The 21,496-nt window shown below is 41.4% G+C and overlaps 1 protein-coding gene across 1 annotated transcript in view; it reads left to right on the forward strand.

The window, feature by feature from the left end:
• The window catches only part of CCDC88C (coiled-coil domain containing 88C), a gene marked incomplete at its 5' end in the record, with an annotated part of 72,830 nt that overhangs the window by 26,650 nt on the left and 24,684 nt on the right, over positions 1–21,496 (forward strand). Inside the window, 7 exons of the mRNA XM_008948774.1 lie at positions 3,917–3,986; positions 12,465–12,523; positions 14,101–14,184; positions 15,478–15,618; positions 16,330–16,514; positions 16,948–17,029; positions 17,211–17,369. Coding sequence (XP_008947022.1) covers positions 3,917–3,986; positions 12,465–12,523; positions 14,101–14,184; positions 15,478–15,618; positions 16,330–16,514; positions 16,948–17,029; positions 17,211–17,369 — 780 coding nt within the window. The remainder of the gene's footprint in view (positions 1–3,916; positions 3,987–12,464; positions 12,524–14,100; positions 14,185–15,477; positions 15,619–16,329; positions 16,515–16,947; positions 17,030–17,210; positions 17,370–21,496) is intronic.

A 21,496-nucleotide genomic window follows, 5' to 3' on the forward strand; every position in this document is an offset into this window, starting at 1 on the left:
TTAGGTAACTTAATGTTTTTGAATTCTTGGGGTACCAGTCCTGGAGTGCCTAACTGCTTTCAGTATCCTTCTGGTTGCTCAGATTTGTCAGTTGTCTCAGCCTGCTTCATGCTCCCCATCTCTGCAGGCAAGCACATCAGAGGGAGGGAGTGAGCAAAGGACTGAGCACCCAGTCTGACCTTCACTTAGGGAGCCCTCCATATCTGTGTGTGCTCAGTAACTCTGCATGGGGAAACCCTAGCAGGCTTTACGTACTGAGCTGGGGGCCTGGCTGCTCATGTTTACATTTTGTGATAGTGGTGTTGACCTGCTAACAAGAAGCATCCATAATTGCAACCATCATGGCTGTCAAAAGAGCTGAGATTTTTGACAAATATCTTCAAGCTTAAAATACCCTGATCTTTGCCAGAGGAGCATTTTGAGCACCTACAGATGCTGCACTAAGACCTGACAGGGATTTGTTTTGAATTGGGTTCCTTAAGTAACACTTCTGATACCATGGAAATCTCATTAGCAACAATTTAAAAAAAAAAACAAAACATGGACATCTCCTTAGCAACAATTAAAAGAAATTCAGATGGTAATTTGAAGGTGATTCCTCATTTGCAATAGCTGGCCTCCAAGTTGCTTAATGGTCTAGGTGTAAAGCTGGCAGCTCAGACCCTAATTGTTCTAATAATCATTGAAATTGTTCCCATATGTTGTTGCTGTAACCTTTACTGTTCTAACCAACCTGTAGTTGTGCTGTAAAAATGATTAAAAGGCTTCTTGTGGGAGGAAGTGATTTTTGGTTTTGCTTGCACAGTTGTTCTCCAGAGTGCTCTGGGGTTTTGTGGCCTGTTTAGTGTTTGAAAGCCCTCCTTTGCTCTCCAGCAGCTCCTATCTGTGCGTGCTGCCTCTAGCTGTGCTGGCCACCTCAAGCGGGAGGACACCTACAGACTGTCTGCCTCTTCTGTCATGTCTCACAGCTATGTTTGATTTCAAGCACAACAGCACACTTTTATATAATAAAACAACTTGCTGCTCTTGTGGAGAAATGTGGCATCTTATCTGTGATATCCTGTGTTTGCTGAGCTTCAGCAGAATGTCCAGGTTAATCCAATGTCCAGGGTAGCTGAACCCTGGGAGGGGTTGGGTCTATGGAGCCCTCTGGTCCTTGGTGCTGGTTCACAGGCTGTAACAGCACAGCTCCCTGCCTGAAGCTCCAATTTGACTTCTTAGGGTATTTGGGGTGGGATGGTAAGACGTGAGGGGAGCAGAGAGGCCAGACTGAGACACAGCATTTTAATTGTCCTACTGTTAATGATGCTTCGGATAAGGAAAGCGAGGAAATACTGGTAAGTGGTTAGGAGTTGAAGAATTCATGGTTTGCTGTTAGGGGGGGAGACTTCACTTGTATTTCCAGATGTGGATTTTAAGCAATGGAGCTGAGATACGGACACATTATCCCAGCTACTGAGTCAGTCACTGAGTGTCAGCTGAGCCTTACTGACTTACTGTGTTTTTAGCCATAAACAAAATCTGAACTAAATTCATCAGTGCCAGCGTAAGTGCTTTCAGCTGACACAGTCTCACATATGTTGCTGTGTGAATGAATGGCTCATTGGTACATCTCTGTTAAGAGAGGATAGTTTATTAAACTGATGAACTATTTTTTTTTTTTTTTTGACTTGCTTCCCTCATTTTGAAAAGGAGAGGGCAGTGCCACTGGCCTTCCTTTATGTTTTGCTGGTGAGGTGAACTGCATTGCCTCACAGGTAGGTATTGCCATTGCAAGCACTAATCTGAAAGTGAAGGCCTTTAGAATGACACAGATAACTATCTGTTTAAATAATTTGTATTAAAAATAAACAAGTCAGAGTATTACCTCTTGCAACAATTTGAGTCTTTCAATCTGAATTAAGAATTCACTCCTAGCAGGCTTGGGGCCCTTTCTTACTGTGCTTGATAACTGTCAGATTCTTGCCAGAAAATACTAAGTTCAGACAGCTACGAGGGCATTCAGTCATGGTTGTGTCAGATGGTATACTCAAATAATATTACAGAAGGAGCTCATGGGAATGTTAACAGCATAAAGGTTAGCTGTAATGTCTTTTGTGTCTGCCAGTCAAATAGCTAGCGATCTGATGATTACACAAAGACAACGCAAATTCCTTATTCATTCCTGCCTCAGTGCCACTCCACGCACTGGGTGACTGCAAGCACAATTCTTTCTCTTTTTTTTTTGCCATGGAAATTGCTGGTTAAAGCTCAATACTTCGGTATATGTTCTGTTGTTTTTTGTTTAAAGCCGCTGTGCTGTATTGTTACAGCAAATATTGTAGTCCAGCCATGTGCTGTTAAGTCCAATAGGTTTTGCATCTGTTTTGGTAACAGGTGCCAACAAACTTTGTTTAATATATCTCAAATGCATGAACTATAAAATCCATTTGGCTAATGAGTGGATGAATGCTTGGTCCACATTAGCCAAATGTCACATTGTGTATAAAGGTCTGTAGACCTTCTTTCTTAACATCATCAAAAACCCCATTAGCTGTGACACTGAGATATTCTACTTTATCCAAAAGAGAAACTGCTGAGTATTAAGTTTGGGGTATGGATCTGTGAGGGGAAAAAGAAAAAATAATCTTGTGTGATGTTCAGGACTTTTTATTTTTTAGAATATCCACTCTTATTACTTATCAAATGTGCAAATATTTCCTCTTTCAATCAGGCTTAATTTTCCTCCCATAGTAACTTTGAAAGGAGAGAAATAACAATGGGCTAACTTGGAGGGGAAGTGTTTGGGTGAAAGGGTGATAGTTCCAGGAAATGTGTTTCTGTGTTTGGCTGCTGCACTTCCCCCCCTGGCTCTGAATGCTCTGCAACTATCAGTGCATGTGCCCTCCTAGTGGCTTAGGGGCAGGCTGGGAAAAGGCACCTGCCAAACATTTCGGTAGAGTTTCATGTGTGAACCCGCTTCCTGAGTCCCAGCAGAGTATTGTAATCACACAACCACTTTCCTCACTGGCTTTTTATGTGCAATAGCTACTTGCTTGCAAAATGTTTTATTCAGATCCTCACAAGAGAGTGTTGGTAGCTGCAGGTTGAGGCTAACAACTATACTCCTGTGCTCTGTGTGTTACTGGGGTGCATGGCTGATCATATTACTGTGCAGAATCCCCTTCACAGTGCATTTGTCCACCTTTAAGCATTTTGCTTGCCTGAGGGCTTGTAGCCTTTCCTTTCCAGTAAGCCCATTCTGTCATTTCAGAGTACCTTCAGGGAGCTGACATTTAAATGTCAATGCACCTCCCTTCCCTCACCTTCCCCAAAATAAAATGACCTTTAAATGAGGTTCATGACATACTTAAATCTGTTTTACTGCCCATTAAAAGCAATGCAAACAAACTTAGAACTTTAAATTCAGTTTATGTGAGCAGTGCCAAATGTCTGTTCAATAGCTTTCCCCCACACCCATTTCCCCAGCCCATAATTAAAATCTCAGACCAATCTGACCAATTATTTGAATTGCCCAAACTTCACAGAATGGCTTAGGTACCTTTGGTGAACCAGCTGCATTTATATGCCCTGAAACATGACAGCAGCAGTATGTTGGACATCAAATGAATACAGGTCATGCCTGGGGTAAAGGCATGATGGATTGAGGTGCCTGTGCATTTATCCTGATTAGTGCTATGGGACCCTTTAAGTTCTATATTAGTCATCGTTAAAAGAGGTGATTAGCGTATGTTGGCTGTGCAACCTGATGCTATCTTCAAATAGTGATTTCTCTCTCAAGGGAGGCTGCCTTCTCTGACCTCTGACCTGCTAGTGTGTTAATTGGATTATAATCGATGGAGTTCTATATTCTTTGTTGTGTGATTGATTTGGATTCCTTCACACTGAATTTTCCTCGTTGTTGTCTTTCATTTAGGAAGTCCTCCAGCAGCTGATTGTAATGAATTTACCAAATGTTTTGATGATTGGCAAAGATCCTCTTTCTGGTGAGTAGTTTGAGTTCTTCACCCACTGTCCTCTGAAATGCTCAATAAAATTTGTATTTGTTTTAATTTCTTAAAATAGAATCATAGAATCATTTAGGTTGGAATGCCATTAAGATTGCTGAGTCCAACTGTTAACCTAGCACTGCCAAGTCCACCACTAAACCAGGTCCCTGAGCATCACATCTCTTTGTCTTTTAAGTACCTCCAGCGATGGTGACTCAGTCATTTCCCTGTTCCAGTGCTGGAACATCCAACCAGTCTTCAATCCGGTGAAGACTATGATCATCTAGATGCTAGTGAGCATCTAGCTTCTCCAGGAGGATGCTGTGAGAAATGGTGTCAAAGGCTTTAGTGAAGTCTAGATAGACAATATCCACAGCCTTTCCCTTATCCACTGAGTCACCTTGTCATGGAAGGATTTTGTCAAGCAGGACCTGCCTTTCATAAACAGATGCTGACTGGGCCTGATTACCTGGTTGTCCCATATGTGCTCAGTTGTGGCAGTGTGTATACATCAGAAGAGCCTTGAATTGTACTAAGGTATGAAGAAGCTGTTACAAATGGAGTGTTGGAAGAAAAATATGTAAGGATGGTGAGAAAAACACATCTCACAAACTGGAAAAGGTGAAGAAGAGAATAGCTAAGGAGAAAAACATCAATATGGCCATGTTGTCTAGATAAGGACATCTGTTACCTGAAGTATCACATCAAAAGTGACCTGGAAGCCAGTGAGCTCATGTCCAGAGTCCAGTATTTGGTGAAACAAAATGAAAGTTGTTTAGTCTGAAAATGAAGTTGCCTTAACCTTAGAACTGCATTTCTGAAATGAAAGGGTTTGTTTATGTGGCTTTTACTTCTTTTTTGTATGCCCCTTCTGTCTCTGCCTTAGCCCCATGTTTGTGTCAAGGACAATGTATTTGCTTTTACCAAAGAAGGAAGACTGGATGAACTCTTGTTAGCAGTGATGGGGAATGACATGGTAATTGGTAGCTCCAGAACAAAATGAATTGCAGAAACCTTGGCAGATGATCTTATTTTGATGCTCTTAGCAACAGCAGTGTGTGTATGTACAAAAAGGGTTTACATCAGAGAAGAATGTTCACTTACAGATGTTGGATCACTGAAACTCGGTCTTGCCACTTGTGCACTAAAACAAAGCTGAGCGTAAGGCATCCACCTCAACAAGCAAATTAAAGTCTTCAATGCCCGTCTTAATTCTCTTGTACTGTTGTGGGTGAAGCAGAAAATAGAAATACAAGAGCCGTTGCTTTTCTCAGTCGTACAGGCAGTGGGCAGAGCCTGGGCTGCTAGCGTCACCAGTGCTTGTGAATAGAGATGTCTGGGCCAGCAAGGCAGCATCTCTGCTGGCCGAGTGTCAGTGGGAAAGGCTGACTGGTTTGTCATGGCTGCTCCTGAATGACAGCTGGCAGGAGAGTCATAATACACTAACCACAGTGTTGGTTCCTGGGGAAGCTGGGCACTTGAAAGCTGTCCTGTATTTGCCTGTGATTTTCCATCACTGACCTGCTGTTTTTGTCAGTGCCTTAGATCTTTCTAAGAAGAAAATACCCGATGTGTTTCTTGTAGGAAAGATATTGGTCATCTGTGTATTCCTGTCTTCCAGGTCCTTTAATTACAACCAGAAATTTTACTTTGCTTTCTGACATCTTTAAAATGTGGTTTGGTTTTGTTCTTTTTGTTTGGTGGAGTTTTTTTTAATGCCTTTTGAAATTTATTTTACTCATTGCTGGCTTATCGTTGGTATTATTCAGAACATGGGAAGAGAGGATAAAGAATGCAAAAATTTAACTTCCGGGTGTCTAAAATTGATGGGGCATGTGCGTATAAAAAATACAAAGTTCTCATTTAGCCATGTTATATAATGGTTTTGAGAACCAGTCCCAGCTTAGACACTAGAGAAGGAAGGTGGTGAACAAAGAAAGACTTGAGATGTACTTGCTCCGAAGAATGTATCTGAGGAGAAGAGTGTCTGAGGGGTGGGATTTCAAGATAAGCTCATCTTAATCTTAGCCTTAGATAGATGCTCAGTGGTAAGATGTGCTGAAGAAATGGTTAGGGAAGTGGAGAACTTCCTTCAGGAAGAGGAACCAGGCTGAGGGCTGATATGAAGCTCAGGAAGAGGAAGCAAGAAGGAGAGGACTGAGGAGAAGTTAGTAAAATAAATACAAAAAGCTGGATGAAGGAATAGGCTGTGGTGAGCAATGGCCAGGGGACTGTCAGGCTGATACCTTGTTGCTGAGTGTCTTGCAGAGAGGAGTGGGAGGAAGGCCCAGGCATTTGGGAGGGGAAAACCAGGCGAAGTGATAAATCCTCTCTGCTGATGAGAGAGCTAAAGGAGCACTGCAGATTGCATAGAGACCTGAGGATAAAGCAGCCATCAGCATGGGAAGCAGTGCTTCTGGCATGAGCACAGGGAAGCCCCGGGGAAAGCTGACAGAGAAGTGATGAGGCTGGGGAGGACAGCATTATGGGGAGGAGAGTTAGTGGAGACCGTTGTTGGGGGGAAGTGTTTAAAAGTGGCAAGAAACCTCTCCCTGTGTCAATAATTCACGGCAGAGACTGCGAGGGAAGGAGGGAAGTCCTGGAGGGGGATCTGCAGAAATAGTGCTGGGCACTAATGTGGGGAGTGGTAGGAGCTGGAGACTGAGGAGCCAGGTTGGGTCTCAGAGGCAGCAGAGAGTTTAGACTTCCCTTTCTTGTAGGTGAGTTATCTGAATGAAAGGTCCCTCATGACAACACACCAAAAAAAAGTATTCTGAGATCACATTCTTGGACCAAATACACTGTTGCTTTGTACTGTTTGAGCAGGGAAGGCTCCTAGTGACTGTATTGGCTCCATAGGCCCAAGACCAGAGAGATTTTGGATCATTCATTATGAGTCACAGCGTAGCGAATCCAGAGGCTTACTCCTTGTAGCAAGCCCACCTGTTTTTGCAATGCATGGTTTGCAGAGCTGTCTGTTCACCAGTGCTATGTGCAAATTTTACTCTTTCCTTCTAAAACACCCAAAAGTGGTGTTTCATGTATTAAATTAGAAAACTGAACAGCTCTAAAGTTGAGAATGTTGCACTTGCTATTTAGTTCCCATCTGGGACTCAGCAGTTGGGATGGCTGAGGGCTTCTGCAGTTCTGCTTTGAGAATGAGACTGTTGGGCAAAGAGCGGCCACCACTGAAAACACAGTAGCAGTTGGGCTTTTGCACAGGAGAAAGGCACGTGTCCACTGGGTTTAGGAGCTTTACTTGCTTTCGTGTCTTCTAAATTGTATTGTTCCAGGTCATGGCACTTTTGCCTACTTCAGTCCATTTGGCCATGAGCATAAAAGTTGCAAAAATATTTGTAAGGAGGTGAAGGGTTTGGCTGTTCTCTAGAATACAGGGAGCTGAAAAGAAACCTGGACGTTTAATTAAAAGGATTTAGAAAATTTTCCCAGAAATCTGACTTGCAGAACAATGCAGCTGACATTACAGGGTTTATTCTCGTCATTGCACTGTACAGTAGACAACCACTACCATTAAATTTCCTCTCTGGTTTTGTCTTCATGTTTTTTCTTGCTGACATCTTTTTCAGTTCATTACTGCACCACAGATTTCCCTGTGCTCAATGTGAGAATTATCAATGTATTTATCATCTATAATACCTTAAGGTTTTATAAAATGTTTAATCACCTTTTATAATTACCTCTGGGTTTAGCATGCCTTTTAAATGGCCTCTCATTCATGTGCCCACACAAGGAATATCAGTACACAGTACTGGTCCTGAACCTCTGTTTAGAGGCATCGTTTAATTTTAGTTCCTAGACATGCTTAGTTTAACACAGCTAGTGAGTGTACTTGGAACCTGATGTCAATTAATCTTTTGAAACAGTCATTGTTAATTGATGGAGGAGTATTTTAACTTTTTTCAGACTGAGAATGGAAATGAGATTTTATTTGCGTAGGCTTATTTCTGCTTCTTAAAAAACGTTGCTATGTAGATTCTCTTTTTAATGCACACTAAGTTTGTGAATGAGAGAGCCCAAAGTCCCTGCTAACAAGTATCCATAGAAACTGTTTTTTATTAAAATCATAAAAGATGTCTGCTCTTACTGGGGTGTTTTTTTCATATCCTGTTTCCTTCCTTATTTTGTTTGACAATCCTCCAGAGGCACAAAGGTTCATAAAATGCAACAAAATATTGCTTTAATAGTGTAAATTTTAGCATCCAAGCTTTTCCCACTCAGGATGTGGCTACAGTTGGGAAAAATGGCACTTGTGTGTTTTGACCTCTTCCCAGCTCCTCTGCAGGTGCCCCTGCCTCCGCGTGCAGCACTGCAAGCGCTGATGTTCCCCTGGCTCCTTGGATGGAGGAGCATCCAAGCAGAAATGTGCAGAAAGAAGCAGCACAATCTCAAGATTTCACATGCTTAGGCTTTCTTGTTTCTGGTTGCTGACAGCTTTCCTACTCTCCTTTTTTCTTTTTTTTTTTTTCTTTTTTTTTTTTTAATTGTCTGTATTCTCTTTGTACCTTGATCCTCCTCTTTTGGTTGTTGTCTCCTAATCTCTCTGCCCGCCTTCTCCCAGAGTCCTGCCATCTGCTTCCCACCCTCTGTCCCCTGTGAGAGCAGAGGGGTCTCCTAGCTCTGGTGCAGGAAGGCTCCTGGGGTGCACAGGTGGTGCCTGGGCTTTCCTTCCCTTTTTTTCCAGAAAACCTGCTGGCCATCTCTCACGGTTGGGAGCAGATGGTCTTTCTGCAAATCCCCTAGGTGGCTGGCTCCCTTGCAGGCACAGACACGTGGCCTGAGAGCAGCTGCCCTGGAATTTTCAAAAAGGTGTAAAAGTAGTTTTTTTTGTCAATTAGCATCTTTCCAAGTGCTAGTTCGAATCCTGTCCATTCATTTCAGCACGCAGGTATCTGTCTGCCAGGAGCTGGTTTTGACATCCTAGTTTGCAGGAGGACACTGTCATGATGACGTCAGCTAATAAAGCTGGGTGGACTCAGCAGACTTTCTCCCCAGCTGACTATGAAGGACCTGTGTCATCCCAATGAAGTGTGCATGGGGAAGCTTGTGCGTCCCTTCATATGCAGTTGCACGAGGAACTTTACCACCTTATTACATCAGCACAAATTAAATCTTTTGAGCAATGCCATAAAATCGATCGCTGTCCAGGAAGCATAACTGAATTGAGGTTAAACGTCACTTGCTGTTGTTCAACATGCAGAGCAGGATAAATGCACCCTCTTGCGTGTAGATCTGAGCTGCTGTGCTCTGTAATAGTCCTGGATGTGCTTCCAGTTTGGTTAGTGACTGTGGGCACTCCACTGGAGTGTGTGGTATCTCAGCTCTCCTGTGGGTGAGATGAAAGGAGAGAGGGTAGTTAATCCCTTCCTGCCTCATTCTGAGGTTTAATTGAAAACTCTCTCTAAAGCACTTCAAATTAGTAGAGAGTCTTTTTCATACTCATACCATATTTCTTCTAAATGTCTCCTGTAAATTATTCTATGAGGCTTTAAAATGTTACTCAAACCTAGCTTGAGTATGATTGATATCAGAGCGCCTAATACCAACAAACTGTCTGCATGCCATGGGAAACAACTTCTGAATGCAAGATCAGTTTACAACATGATCTTCTGAAACACTTGTGTGGCTGGCAGCGGAGACCTGCTAAGTTGACCTTTCAACTTTAGAAGTGCTTCTGGTGGGTAGTACGATCCCATTTTCATTACATGTGCATAGCATGTCTGCAATCATAAAATAACTTAAGAACAATCTTGGAAAAATCCTGGCAGCTGGGTTTTCTGTGAAAGCTGCAAGTGGGGAGAGCAGACTGCCAAATGTTATCTTTAAAACAGTAGAAAACATGTCTGCCTCAGTTTCTCTTCCTGATGGGAAGGCCCAAGTGAAGAAAAGGTCTCAGAGTGGTATTTCCAGGCCAGGTCAGTCCCCAATGGGAGAACAAGGTTGACCATGCTAAGTTATTCTTCAGTAATAATTGGTGTTTCGCCTCACTGGGTCATGCAACATCACCCATGGCCATCTGTTATCTCATGGAGAGAAGAACAAAGCCTACTGCTATTTTGGTGCAGAGAGGTAGAGTGTGATTTGAATGGTTTAAGTAACTTGCATGTCTTTAGAAGGGTGTAGATGTTCTCAGTGTTGGGAAGTATCCCAGATGTTCTCTAAAACGAGTAATTTCAAGCCACTGGGCACACCCTGAGGGTAACTGTGGTGCCATGGTGTGCAGATTGGAATTTATGGTCAACAGATGGAGGTGCCCAGAGCACACAGGGCCTGGAGCACTTGTCTGATGTGATCTGAAGCAGGCAGCCTGGTGGCTACTCCTCCAGTCTCTCATGGAGATGTTCTACCTTGAGCAAGTTTGCAAGGATTACACACACTTGAGTCACTTGCTTGCCATAATTTAGCAACTTGCTCTGATGTCTCACAAGTGTGCTCTGTGTTTAATCCTGGTCTGAAGCTGCTGCAGAATGAAACCCAATGCTGAATCTATAATGAGAACTCAATTTTGTGTTAAAATGTCTTCTGACCAAACTAAGTAACACCTTGGTCTGGGAGTTACTTTGTGAACAGTTCCTCCCAGGGCACATCTAGTTGTTGCTCAGGGATTTTTTTTTTTTGTTACACTGTCTACATTTAAGGTTGTGTTATTCAGAATGGTACAGAATAGTAAGGCTTTTATGGATTGAAGTGTTATTTGTATGTTAAATTGTAATTTTTCAGAAAAAGGGCAAGCCTTGTATGTTGCTAGATACAGGGAGAAGAATAAGAATGACTGTACATCTTTCAAAACAAGTTTTTAAATATTATACAGGGAAATAAACAACATTGTGTTTACAAGATGAAAAGTGAGCTAGTGTGTTTTAAATATGCCTGTCTGTAGAAGAGAAGAATTCCTGTTTGCAAGTTTTTAATGATTAATAATGTGGGACTTGGATACTTAGAATTCTAGTGTTGATACCAACAGTATACTGAGAATTTCTGTAATATGTTCTTGAAACACTTTAAAGATCAACATTCCTAAAAGTTGTCAAAAAATTGTTTGACAAGGTACATTTAAAGACTGATTTAGAGCATCTGTATACTCTAAAATCAGCAAATCGGAAAGAAGTTATTTCCTAAGCAGCCTGCACGTGGCCAGGCTGGCCTGGAAGATTCTGAGAATGGAAGTAACCCCTGTGGTAATTTAGGTCAGTGTGCCTTTGTGCATCTGGGAGGCTGTGGCAGCTTAGCTGATGAGTCAGTTCAGCTCCAGTTCCCTGGCCTTGGGTCCTGCACAGGCCTCTAACTTTCTGTCAGGGCAGCCTTACAAGGGCACAGTGTTGGTGGAGGAACACTGTTGTACTGATAAATTCTCTTTTTAGCGATGGGAGCAGTTGAATACCTAAGTAAAGCAAGTTATAAAATTAGTGTTTTCTCCCATAGTTATATGCTCTGTATCAGGAAGCATGCACGTGTATGGGGATGAGAGAAAACTATACGTGGCCTGTTTTCTCTCTTCCTTTTTCCACAGTGTGGATGAGGACAGACATTTCCTGAACTTAACACATAATGTTTTATTTCCTTATTGAAGCTACTTGCCTCCCAACTCCTATTGTCTGACTTGGATATACGTAATTTTCTTTACTACCCAACACTCCTTGTATTAATTTTGTTGAAACAAGGTCTAGAGTTGGCTCACAGCCACACTGGGTTCCCCTTGTGTGGCTTTCTCCCTCGTAACCTTAGGAAGTTGCCAGCAGGGCTGTTGGTCACAGCAGGATTCCCAGCAGTAACGACCTCTGTGTTTCTCCTCCCCCCAAACATATGGTTAGCTGCGTATTCTCTCTTCTACATTGCTCATTTTTTATCTCCTAGCACGTGGGGTTTGTGCTTCAAAGTGTGAACAGGCTTTGATGCAGAACAGAGGCAGAGTTTATTTGCTGAAACATCTCTAGGAGAAAATTTATGTGCACAGTACGGCATTCAGCTTTGAGAAGTCTGAGTGGCAACTGTTTTCCAGACAGAGGATTTAGGACAAGATCTTTGAGAGTAATCCTTTGCTTTTGCCTAGAGTGTTTTTGTTTTGCTTTGGTGGGGCTTTTTTTTGGGGGGGAAAAGGTTGTGGTGGTTTGGTAGGGTTTTTGCATCCTTGTTAATGACAAAACAAGGGACAAGCACTGGGCATGTGTTGAACTATTTAAAGGATTTTTTTTCTGGCAATGATCAGTAAAAAATCAGAAAATGCAGGTGAGGATAGAACATCAAGGAGAGAAAAAAGTCTTGCTAGATTTGGGATTTTAAACTGATCATAAGAACAGTATTGTTACAATGAAAGTATGGTAACATTAAAATGGGCACATATATATTGTTCACTTGTTCAGAGGTCTTATTTTTCTCTTCAGGTGGATATTTTGGAGAGGGTCACTTTCAAGTACTTAATTTGTTGTGAGTATGTACTGATTCTCTTTTCCTTTCTAGGTAAAAGTATGGATGAAATTAAGAAGCTGCTGTTGCTGGTTCTGGGATGTGCCGTACAGGTGAACATTCATTAAAGGCGTGGAAAAGAAAATTTTTGGCTTTATTAATTTTTTTTTTTTTTTCTGGACTGAGAAAATCTACCCAGAGATCAGTGCTTATGAACAAGTCTCAAGCTCAAGGCAGCTCATGGGCTGCAGTTGTGAGGAGAGGCAGTGGGTGAATGAAACAAACACAGGGGAAAGGAAGCATGTTTGTGTGATAGCAGCAGCCTCAGTTGTTTGCTAGTGCTCAATCAGCCACAGGATATGTGCTCTTGCAGCTAAGTAGTCCACTTTGATAACAAACTGGGAAGAGATAAGATTTGAACAGTGTACTTAATATCAATGTTGTTGATTTATTTTCTTACTGTTTTAAAATATGGAATGGAACAGTTACTTATTTAACGCCAAACAGATAAGCTCACAGCCTCTAAACTTTTTTTAATTAAACTTGATTTTATTTGCATAATTTTTTTATTATTACATGTAGAAAACCCAAAATGAATAGATACTTTGTATACTCATATGGGGATTTTTATGTGGCATTTGTTAAAATAATAGACAAGCAATGTATATGGGAAGCTCCCCAGAAAACCACCACAGTTCCCAGATAAAGAAATCAGTGTTCTGCCCACCAAACCTCTGTGGCAGTAAACAATAGACGCGTTGCGGGCTCTCCTTTGCTTATAATTGACCTTGTTTGTAGGTCTGCCTAGTGTTTTTGTCATGCCTTAGGACACTTACCCTGCTCAGCTATGTCAAGTCAATTATGTCAGGGTAAAGCTGCCTACATACGGCTGCTCTGAACTATCTCAGCGCTGCATTGCAGCACAAAGAATAGAAGTCTGGTTTGGCAAGCTGCTGTACATCCTCAGTCACCATTTATGGGTCTGAGGTTCTACCCAGTGAAAGGAATGGTTGAGACTCAGAACCAGGCCCCTAAATAACACTATAACTGAGCTTGAAAAAAAAAATTTAATGCTTAACTTCTCCATAATGTAGATTTGTTACAAGAAGGCAATAATACTGTTAGTGTATAGCCAAATATATACATACAGCAGATGTCTGTCTCTTTAAAAGCCTTAAATAAGATTTACTAAAACCTGTTTGTCTGAAACATCGCTCACATTTATCCAGAATGTTTCCCAAGCCCATTTTTCACATAAAGCACATGCTGATTTAGTGCAGAAAACAAAATTATGCATTGATGTGAGTAGTATCTAAAGTGGTGTCTCTCTCTTCATTGCCGAAAAAAAGTGAATTGCAAACAGCACAGCAGACAGCTTATGTGATGCAATGTAATTTTAGGTTTATGTTTGCACAGCTCCGTTAATAAAGCTATGACGAGCTCCTCTGGCTGTTGCCTCACCTCATGATCTCATTGTGTATTGAACTTATTTTTAAAGAGTAAACCCAGCCATTTGTAATTTGGTTTATGCTCCATACGGAGCAGTGAAGTGTTGTATCTTCTAGTGTGACAAAGTGCAGATCTTGAACTCTCGTTGGCAATGTGGGGCTAGTTATTTTTGTATAAATGGAAAATGGTGCAGTAAGGTTTAGGATATGTAGCACTGCTTGAAGTTGTTTTCTTTTAACAGTGTGAAAGAAAAGAAGAGTTTATTGAAAGAATAAAACAACTGGATATTGAAACTCAAGCTGCCATTGTGTCACACATTCAGGAGGTGAGACTCAGTATTGACTATTTGACTTTTTGTCTCTCCCTTTCTTGACTTAATAGGTTGGGTTTCGGTATGAAGTATCAATACTTGGAATTTCATCATAGATTAATGAACTTCACCCAAAAAAAAGGGTTTAGTATGTTACTGCTATCAAATTATAAGATAAAAATTATACACCCTGGGAATGTTACTGGGCTCAGTGGTAAATGCCTTGCTTGCCAGCTAAAGGCTATATAGAAGGAATTGTTGTAAGGATACATGTGTAATACTTCTAAAAAGCACATAATGCTTAGGAGCTGCAGTGCCCCTTGCAGCAATGGTGCAGGTCCCCATGAACTTAGTCCCCAAGTCCTGTGGTAGGTGAGACACAGCCTCCCCCATGGCTTGCTTTGGACAGTGGCCTCTAAGCTTAAATGCTCTTGAAAAGTGTGCTCTGCAGCTGAAATTGGACGTCTTCTTAAAGAGAAGTTTGATCTAATGATTAATGTTCTTGGACTTCTAAGGTTTCTGTAGAAGGAAGGATTACAGGTAGGCATTGGAAGCCAGCTTGCTTTGGAGACCTGAAGGAGATCCATGTGGAAATAGTTTCTGCTGGGAGTGGTCACCAGCTGTGGCCAGGTGCCAGCGTAGAATGCCCAGTATGCTCATATTTGAGCAACAAATTTTTTCTTAATAAATATTTTTTCTTAATGGTTAAAAAAATATTTATTCTTTAAAAAATCATGATGAACAAAGCACATGGCTATAACAAAAGCAGGAACAGTCTTTAACTGAGCTTGAGAGACTTGCTTCACGTTTCTGCTAAATGATTCAGAGGAAATCAGTTTGGGTAAGATTGCAGTGGAAAGATACACTGCTAGCAGCAACCAGAGACACTTCTGCTAAAGGCAGCTCCTCCCAGCTGTGTCAGCTGCGAATTGCAAATTCCCTGAAAGCAGGGCTTCTCCTCAGTGAGACACCAGCCTAATTGTTCAGTCCCTTTAAATCTCTGTGGTGACCACTATGGTGCTTAGTAAGAGAGTTGCATACTTCTAATACATAAACACACATACAATTAATCATATGTATCTGATCACTTTTAAAAATCGGTCTTAATAACTATAAAAAAATCTAAACACTAGAAATTGCTGGATAGTGTTATCAGTTAAGGTAACTGTTCATTATTTACAGCCAGGTTTTGGTGAAATGTCATATTTTTTTAACTGATCAGTAGAAGAACTTAGGGGATGCAGCATATACAACAAATAAATTTACACGTCAGCCAGTGGAAGGACATTATTTTGTTCCTGTTCCTAGGTGACTCACAACCAGGAGAATGTCTTTGACTTACAGTGGCTGGAGCTCCCAGATATGGCCCCAGAAGAACTAGAGTCTCTCTCCAGGAATATGGTTTTCCACCTCAAGAGGCTCATTGATGAGAGAGATGAATGCACAGAAGTATGATGACTTACCTCTGCCATATAGAGCTCATGTGATGCAGGCTCCATTCCTTCTTTTGTGTCGTTTGTGCATTGGGTTTCTATTTTTTCTGCACATTTCTACTACACCTTTAGAAACCTTTAGAAGATATTGGCTTTTCCATTGATTCAGATGTAAACAGTAAGATGATGTGAAGAGGAGAGTGGTCTCACTTCATGGAGAGAAAAATATTTGAAGCTGTGACTTTGTCTTGAGATTTTTGTTGCTCCGTGTCTGCTCAGTCATTCCTCTTTGAGTGACTGCTTGCCTGTCTCTGCACTAGTATCTGCCATCGTGGGTTCCAGTGTCTTCTCTAGTTTTCTCAGTGTGAAGACAGCCCTACCTGACTCATTAGTTGCTTTCCCTTCTCCTCTGTTTTAACTTGTTAATATTCTGTCATGCTTTTGACTATGATTGTGTTAGATAAAACTGTTAGTTGTTACAGGTTTTTGTGAATTTTCCAGTCAAAACAAACTGCTGATTTTGCACATTGGAAGGGGAATCTTTTAGTGGTCTGAGCATAGTGGGGATTCCTTTCCTTCTCTGTGTAGCCTTCCCTCCTGGCTATCATTGAATTCTGTATAATGCCAGGCTGATACTTTTCTACATTTACAAGTCATTTTTAGATAATAAAAAAAATGTATAATTATACTGTTTATCTCTTGATACTAGATACTTCTCTATTTCCAGGTCATTGTAGATCTCACTCAAGAGAGAGATTATCTGCAGTCTCAGCAACCACCAAGTCCTCTGAAAGCACCAAGTCCAGATTCTTCACCAAGCCCAGTCAACCCTCTTTCTAATGAAGACAAGCAGCACCTTGCAGTCGAGCTGGCAGACACGAAGGCTAAACTGAGAAGAATCCGGCAGGAGCTGTGAGTCACCAGTGATTTGTGCTTCTTTCCAATTTTTTATTCATAGCAGTAGGAAGCTAGCATGGGGGGGTTCCATCTTTCTTCTTTCTTCACTGGTCTTAAAAAACAGCATGATGGCTACTTGAATTCTTCTTTTTGTGCCTTATCTCTCTCTTCCCCTTTTCAAAATGCCAACTGCTGGCTGCACCTCTTAGTTATTAGTGACCAGAGTCCAGTGAAGCTATCTATGACAGCAGTGGCACTATTGGGATTTAAACAGAGATACATGGTATAAAAACTGATTTTTATGAAGCTGTCATGACAAAGAGGCTGTATGTTCAGAATATGGTAGGAGATTTCTACCTTTCTTTCCAAATTCACGAGTGTCTGTTTAAACAATGTTGTTTCAGGAAAAAAAAAAAATTCTTACTAAGATTTTTCTAATCCTTTTCAGGGAAGAGAAGTCTGAGCAGCTTGTAGATTCTAAACATGAAGTTGAGCAGCTCACCCTAGAGCTGCAAAAAATAAAACAAGAGGTAAGATGGACTCATTTTACTGTGATGGCCTTCCCTCCTACTGGCTAGTAGAACTCTTACCTTTGAACCAGGGGAATCCTCTGCCTATGGTTAAAATGAGTAAATAAATAAAAAGAAAGTTTAAAGAATATGCTTTCAGGTGTTAAGATTTTTCTTTCTGCTTATTCCTCACTTTTCACAGAACATCCACCTGGCCTCAGATGCTCGTTCTGCCCGAGCATACAGAGATGAGCTGGACTCCCTGAGAGAGAAGGCAAACCGTGTGGAGAGGCTTGAGATGGAACTTGTTCGGTGCAAGGAGAAGCTTCATGATGTGGATTTTTACAAAGCTCGCATGGAGGCAAGTGAAAACTGGGAGAAAGATTTGCTGTCTTTGTTGTGTTACAAGTTCATCTGTCATTTGCTACTGAGCTGACGATAGCAGAACATCAGAGCAAGTGGAAATTTCATAACGTATGTTATAGTTACTGACTTAACAACATTGTAACGTCTTTCAGTGGCAAGAAGGACTTGGTGTGCACAAAAATAAGTGACCATTAATTTTAATAAACATTGCTTAATTCATAAGTATGTGTTTAAACAGGACAGACCTTTTTAGGATGCTTCTAGAGTATCCAGACCTTTAGTCTAGCCTTGAAAATTTACTCTTAGATAAAATGCCTGTGTTCCAGAGTTGTTACTTTGACCATCATTTTAGATGTCATGTGTAAATTAGTTAAATGAATGTCTAGGTGTTTTTCCTTAGGGGTTTGTAGCAGATAAAATGTTGTTAAAATGGCTGGGCATTTTTAAGCGTGACCTCAGATGACAAATTCTAGCCACCTCTTTTTGCAACTCTTGTTTGTAGTAGAAAGGAGAGAAAATTTGGATCTTCCCTAGTGTCTTGAGTAGAATATGTCAAAGAGAAATGTATAGCTTTGTTCCAGTAGTTATGCCAGTTACTCGGCTTAGGCATCTGCAGCTTTGCCCATCCTGGAATTAATTCATTAACTTAGGTTAAAAAGACCTTGGAAATCTAGACAAGCTCATTGCTTACAGCATGTCTGACCTTAAATTTAGGTCAAACTGCTCTTGTTTTCAGTCCATTCGGTTCTTTGAGCCATTATCATGTAAAATCTCAATAATCCACATACATAACACTTCAGCTGAAATCAAATAAATATCCGGACCTGAGGAACATATGCAGGTTCAGTAATTGACAATCTCACTATAATTAGATAAAATCCCAGGTTTGAAGTAGAAGAGTGATGTTGAAACTTGCATTTGCCAGGCCTCTGGCTGAGAACACAGACCTTATTTCTGCTCTATAAACTCTACTTTGTAGGTAATTTTTTTTCCCCCTCTCTAACCTAAGGGGCCACCTAGCTGCTGCTGCTTCTGAATAGGTTCACTCAAATGGATGGTTGTAAATGTAGTAATAGACTACCAAAGCATCTTCCCTCTCAGTAATTCCCAGTTTAAATTAGGAAGCACGAAGCTCTGGCTCTCTGTGTTTCTCCCCTCAAGCTGGCAAATCAGTCGTGCATTAACCTGGCACATTAGCTATCAGTGTGGCATCCTGGCATTTCCCTCTTGGCTGTGCTCTGAAGTCACTGAGCTTGTACCTGCTGCTCAGGTAATTTAGCTGTCGATAGGAGAGGAGTTTGTTGTTTTTTTTTTTTTAGTGTTGTCTTCATCTGAGATCAAGGGGTAGTGTAGTTATGTCTGTTCTTGAGTTCTTAGTCTCCTTGCTTGTCCTAGAGCCAGCAGTTTCCTGCTCTGCTGTCTGAATGCTAATCTTGCTCAACGTACCATTCAGTAAAGAGACCTCCCCTTCAGTTTCAAATTTGATCCAACTTTCCTCACTCCCTTTTCCACCCTGTCAGTTTTTGGTGAAAGTATTGAACGTCACAGATGAGTGCTGACTCTCCAAGGATACCTCCTTGAAATACACTAGTGGGGCAAAGACTATGTCCCATTGACAGGGCACTTCTCTAATTCCAGGCCACAGTGTAACCTCCAGCAAATGTTATCGCTGATGTAGGGGCTGAGCTCTTATAATATGCAGCAGGACTGCACAGCTGTCTGCAGGCTGCTCTGTGGTCTAGAATAGCCAGAGAATTTTACATTCTTGCCACTCCCTTTTCCACCATTAGTCAAGTCTTGGCACAGCCATGGACTACCAGCACTGAACAGTGGCAGCGTCAGGCAAACTTCACTGGTTTCATGCTGGTATTTTCAGAGGACTCCACAGGGCTCTAGTCTGTTTTTTTTTTTTTGGTCATGGAGTAGCATGAAGGCTGTGCATAGTAGCCAGTGTCCAACTTTCTGTGGTCCCTCAATTTTCTGACTTGCCTTTCACAAGTCTTCCACCCCTTCAAAAGAAAGGTTAATGGCTGGAGTCAGGTCCTGTCTGCTCAGATTTGTCCCACTCCCTCAAAAACTGTTTGTCTTACAGTTGTGGGTTGTAAGATTTGTGCAGGGATGTTACATAGTGGAAGGTTTTTTACTGCTGGACAGTACAGTGCTGATTCATCTCGTGGCATTTACTAGTTGTAGCTGTCTTTCTACACTCCTAGTGTTAAGGCCTGAACAAATCTCAGAAGAGGCACAGCAATGAGAATGTAGGTGCATAAAGGTACAGCAAAAGCCTCTTTTCTGTGGTATCATACATTAAGGCTCAGAGGGTCTTGGCAGGGTTGTTAGGAAGCAGTGCCAAGTCAGTGAGAAGAAAAAGTGGGTTTACCTTTGTACATCAATGCAGAAAGCTATTGAAAGAGCACTTAAAAATCTTTTCTGTCTTCTGGTTCACATACCTGTTTAGTAGTTTGAACAAAAAATATGAAAAACGCTATGTGTATGATACCTTGACAAGCTTTAGAGTTGCAAGGAAGCTTGCAAGTAGTTTCTGAAAGTACATGATACAAATCAGAAGTGGTGGCCGGAAGAGACTTAAACTATTGCAGGAGGAGTGCAAAAGGAGCAAGTCTTTCTCTGTGTTAGTGTAACACATTTAGGCAAGTGTGTTGTTCTCCTTTGCTCTATGTCTCAACAAAGCTGTTCAGAAATGACATTTTACTTTCACCATTGTTTGAGGAACATGGAGATGAATATGCTCTGGAGACCTTCCTGCTGGGGTGGCATAATGAAGTTGTAGCTGTGAACGTGGAGGAGCAGGCTTAATGCAGGGCTTGCTCCAGGGAGGTGCTCCTCTCCAACATAAAACTTCCCTCTGGCATTCCTCTCCATTGAGTCTTGTGCTGCTCCAGGAGATCTGGTGATGTTCTGAGGCCAGGGAGTCTCCCTTGCCCAGTCTCCCTCCTCGTCACCGCAGGCACGTTTCCGTGCGGGGTGGCAGGAGGAATTTCTGTGAATGTTAAGAAAAGCAAAAGCATCTCTTGTATGTTTTCCTATAGCTGTCAAAGGCAGTGCCTGATTGTTGCCAGTTATTAACTATGTCATGGCTCAGTAGAGGTGGCTTCTGAACTGCCAGAAGGGAGGGGTTTGAAGTCTAATAACTACGTCTGGATGCATGTGCATATTCTCTAGTTTCAGATTTAAACAATCTGATTGCTACGTTAGTTCCTGAAAATGTTTTCCAACAGCAACACACCCTGATTGTGCAACCACTTACCCCCAGAGTCAATTGTAACCATATGAGTATACAATGCATGTTCTTGAAGTTTTTTCAAGGCACAGTGATACAGGATCAAGCCACAATATGTAACTTATTTTAGAAACTATAAAAGCAGAATTATATATGCTGGATATTAAACCATCACAATTTAAGTGATATAAACCAAAGGGTTTTTTAATCCCTTGCCTAGTAAATTCAGTGTATTTAAAAAAAAATAAATCCACAGCCAACTATTTTTGCTATCAATTTAAAAATAAACTCATAGTTACAAAATAATGTTGAAGGGTTTGTTAATTAAAGAAGGAGTAAACGTTAATTCCAGTGGAAGCACCACCACACTCTGATTGTCTAACAAGTGTGATTTGTAGCCAGGCATGTTTTTAAGTCAACTGTTATCCCAGTGACTTCTGGGAGATTTTAGTGCTGACGTGTTTTGGTTAGGACAGTTTTACCTTCCAGGCTTTGAGATGTAACTCTACAAAGATCCCATGGACTAATTATTTAAATTATATGAACTTTCCAATATTAAGACCAGCTCAGATCATAGTCACACCAGTGAGCAATGTTGACCTTGCCATAGCAGGCATTTCGACCAGGTTATTAATTTAAGATTTCATCAGAACTGCTTTGAACTGACATGTCCACCCCTCCTGGGCGCTTGATGGAAAGCACTCTGGTCTTCTACATACTGCAGCTCCAAGTAACGTGTGGTTTGTACCGGGCCCTGGATGTATGTATGTGCTTGGCACGTAGCTTGACTCTTCATGAGACACTGTAATAACTAGTTTCTGCTTGGTAGGCTGTTTTGGGGATAGTTCTGAGGCCACGATTTTGAGGTCAGACACCACCTT

The sequence above is a fragment of the Merops nubicus genome, unplaced genomic scaffold, assembly GCF_000691845.1.
Source record: "Merops nubicus isolate BGI_N331 unplaced genomic scaffold, ASM69184v1 scaffold35211, whole genome shotgun sequence".
NCBI classification, from domain to species: Eukaryota; Metazoa; Chordata; class Aves; order Coraciiformes; family Meropidae; genus Merops; species Merops nubicus.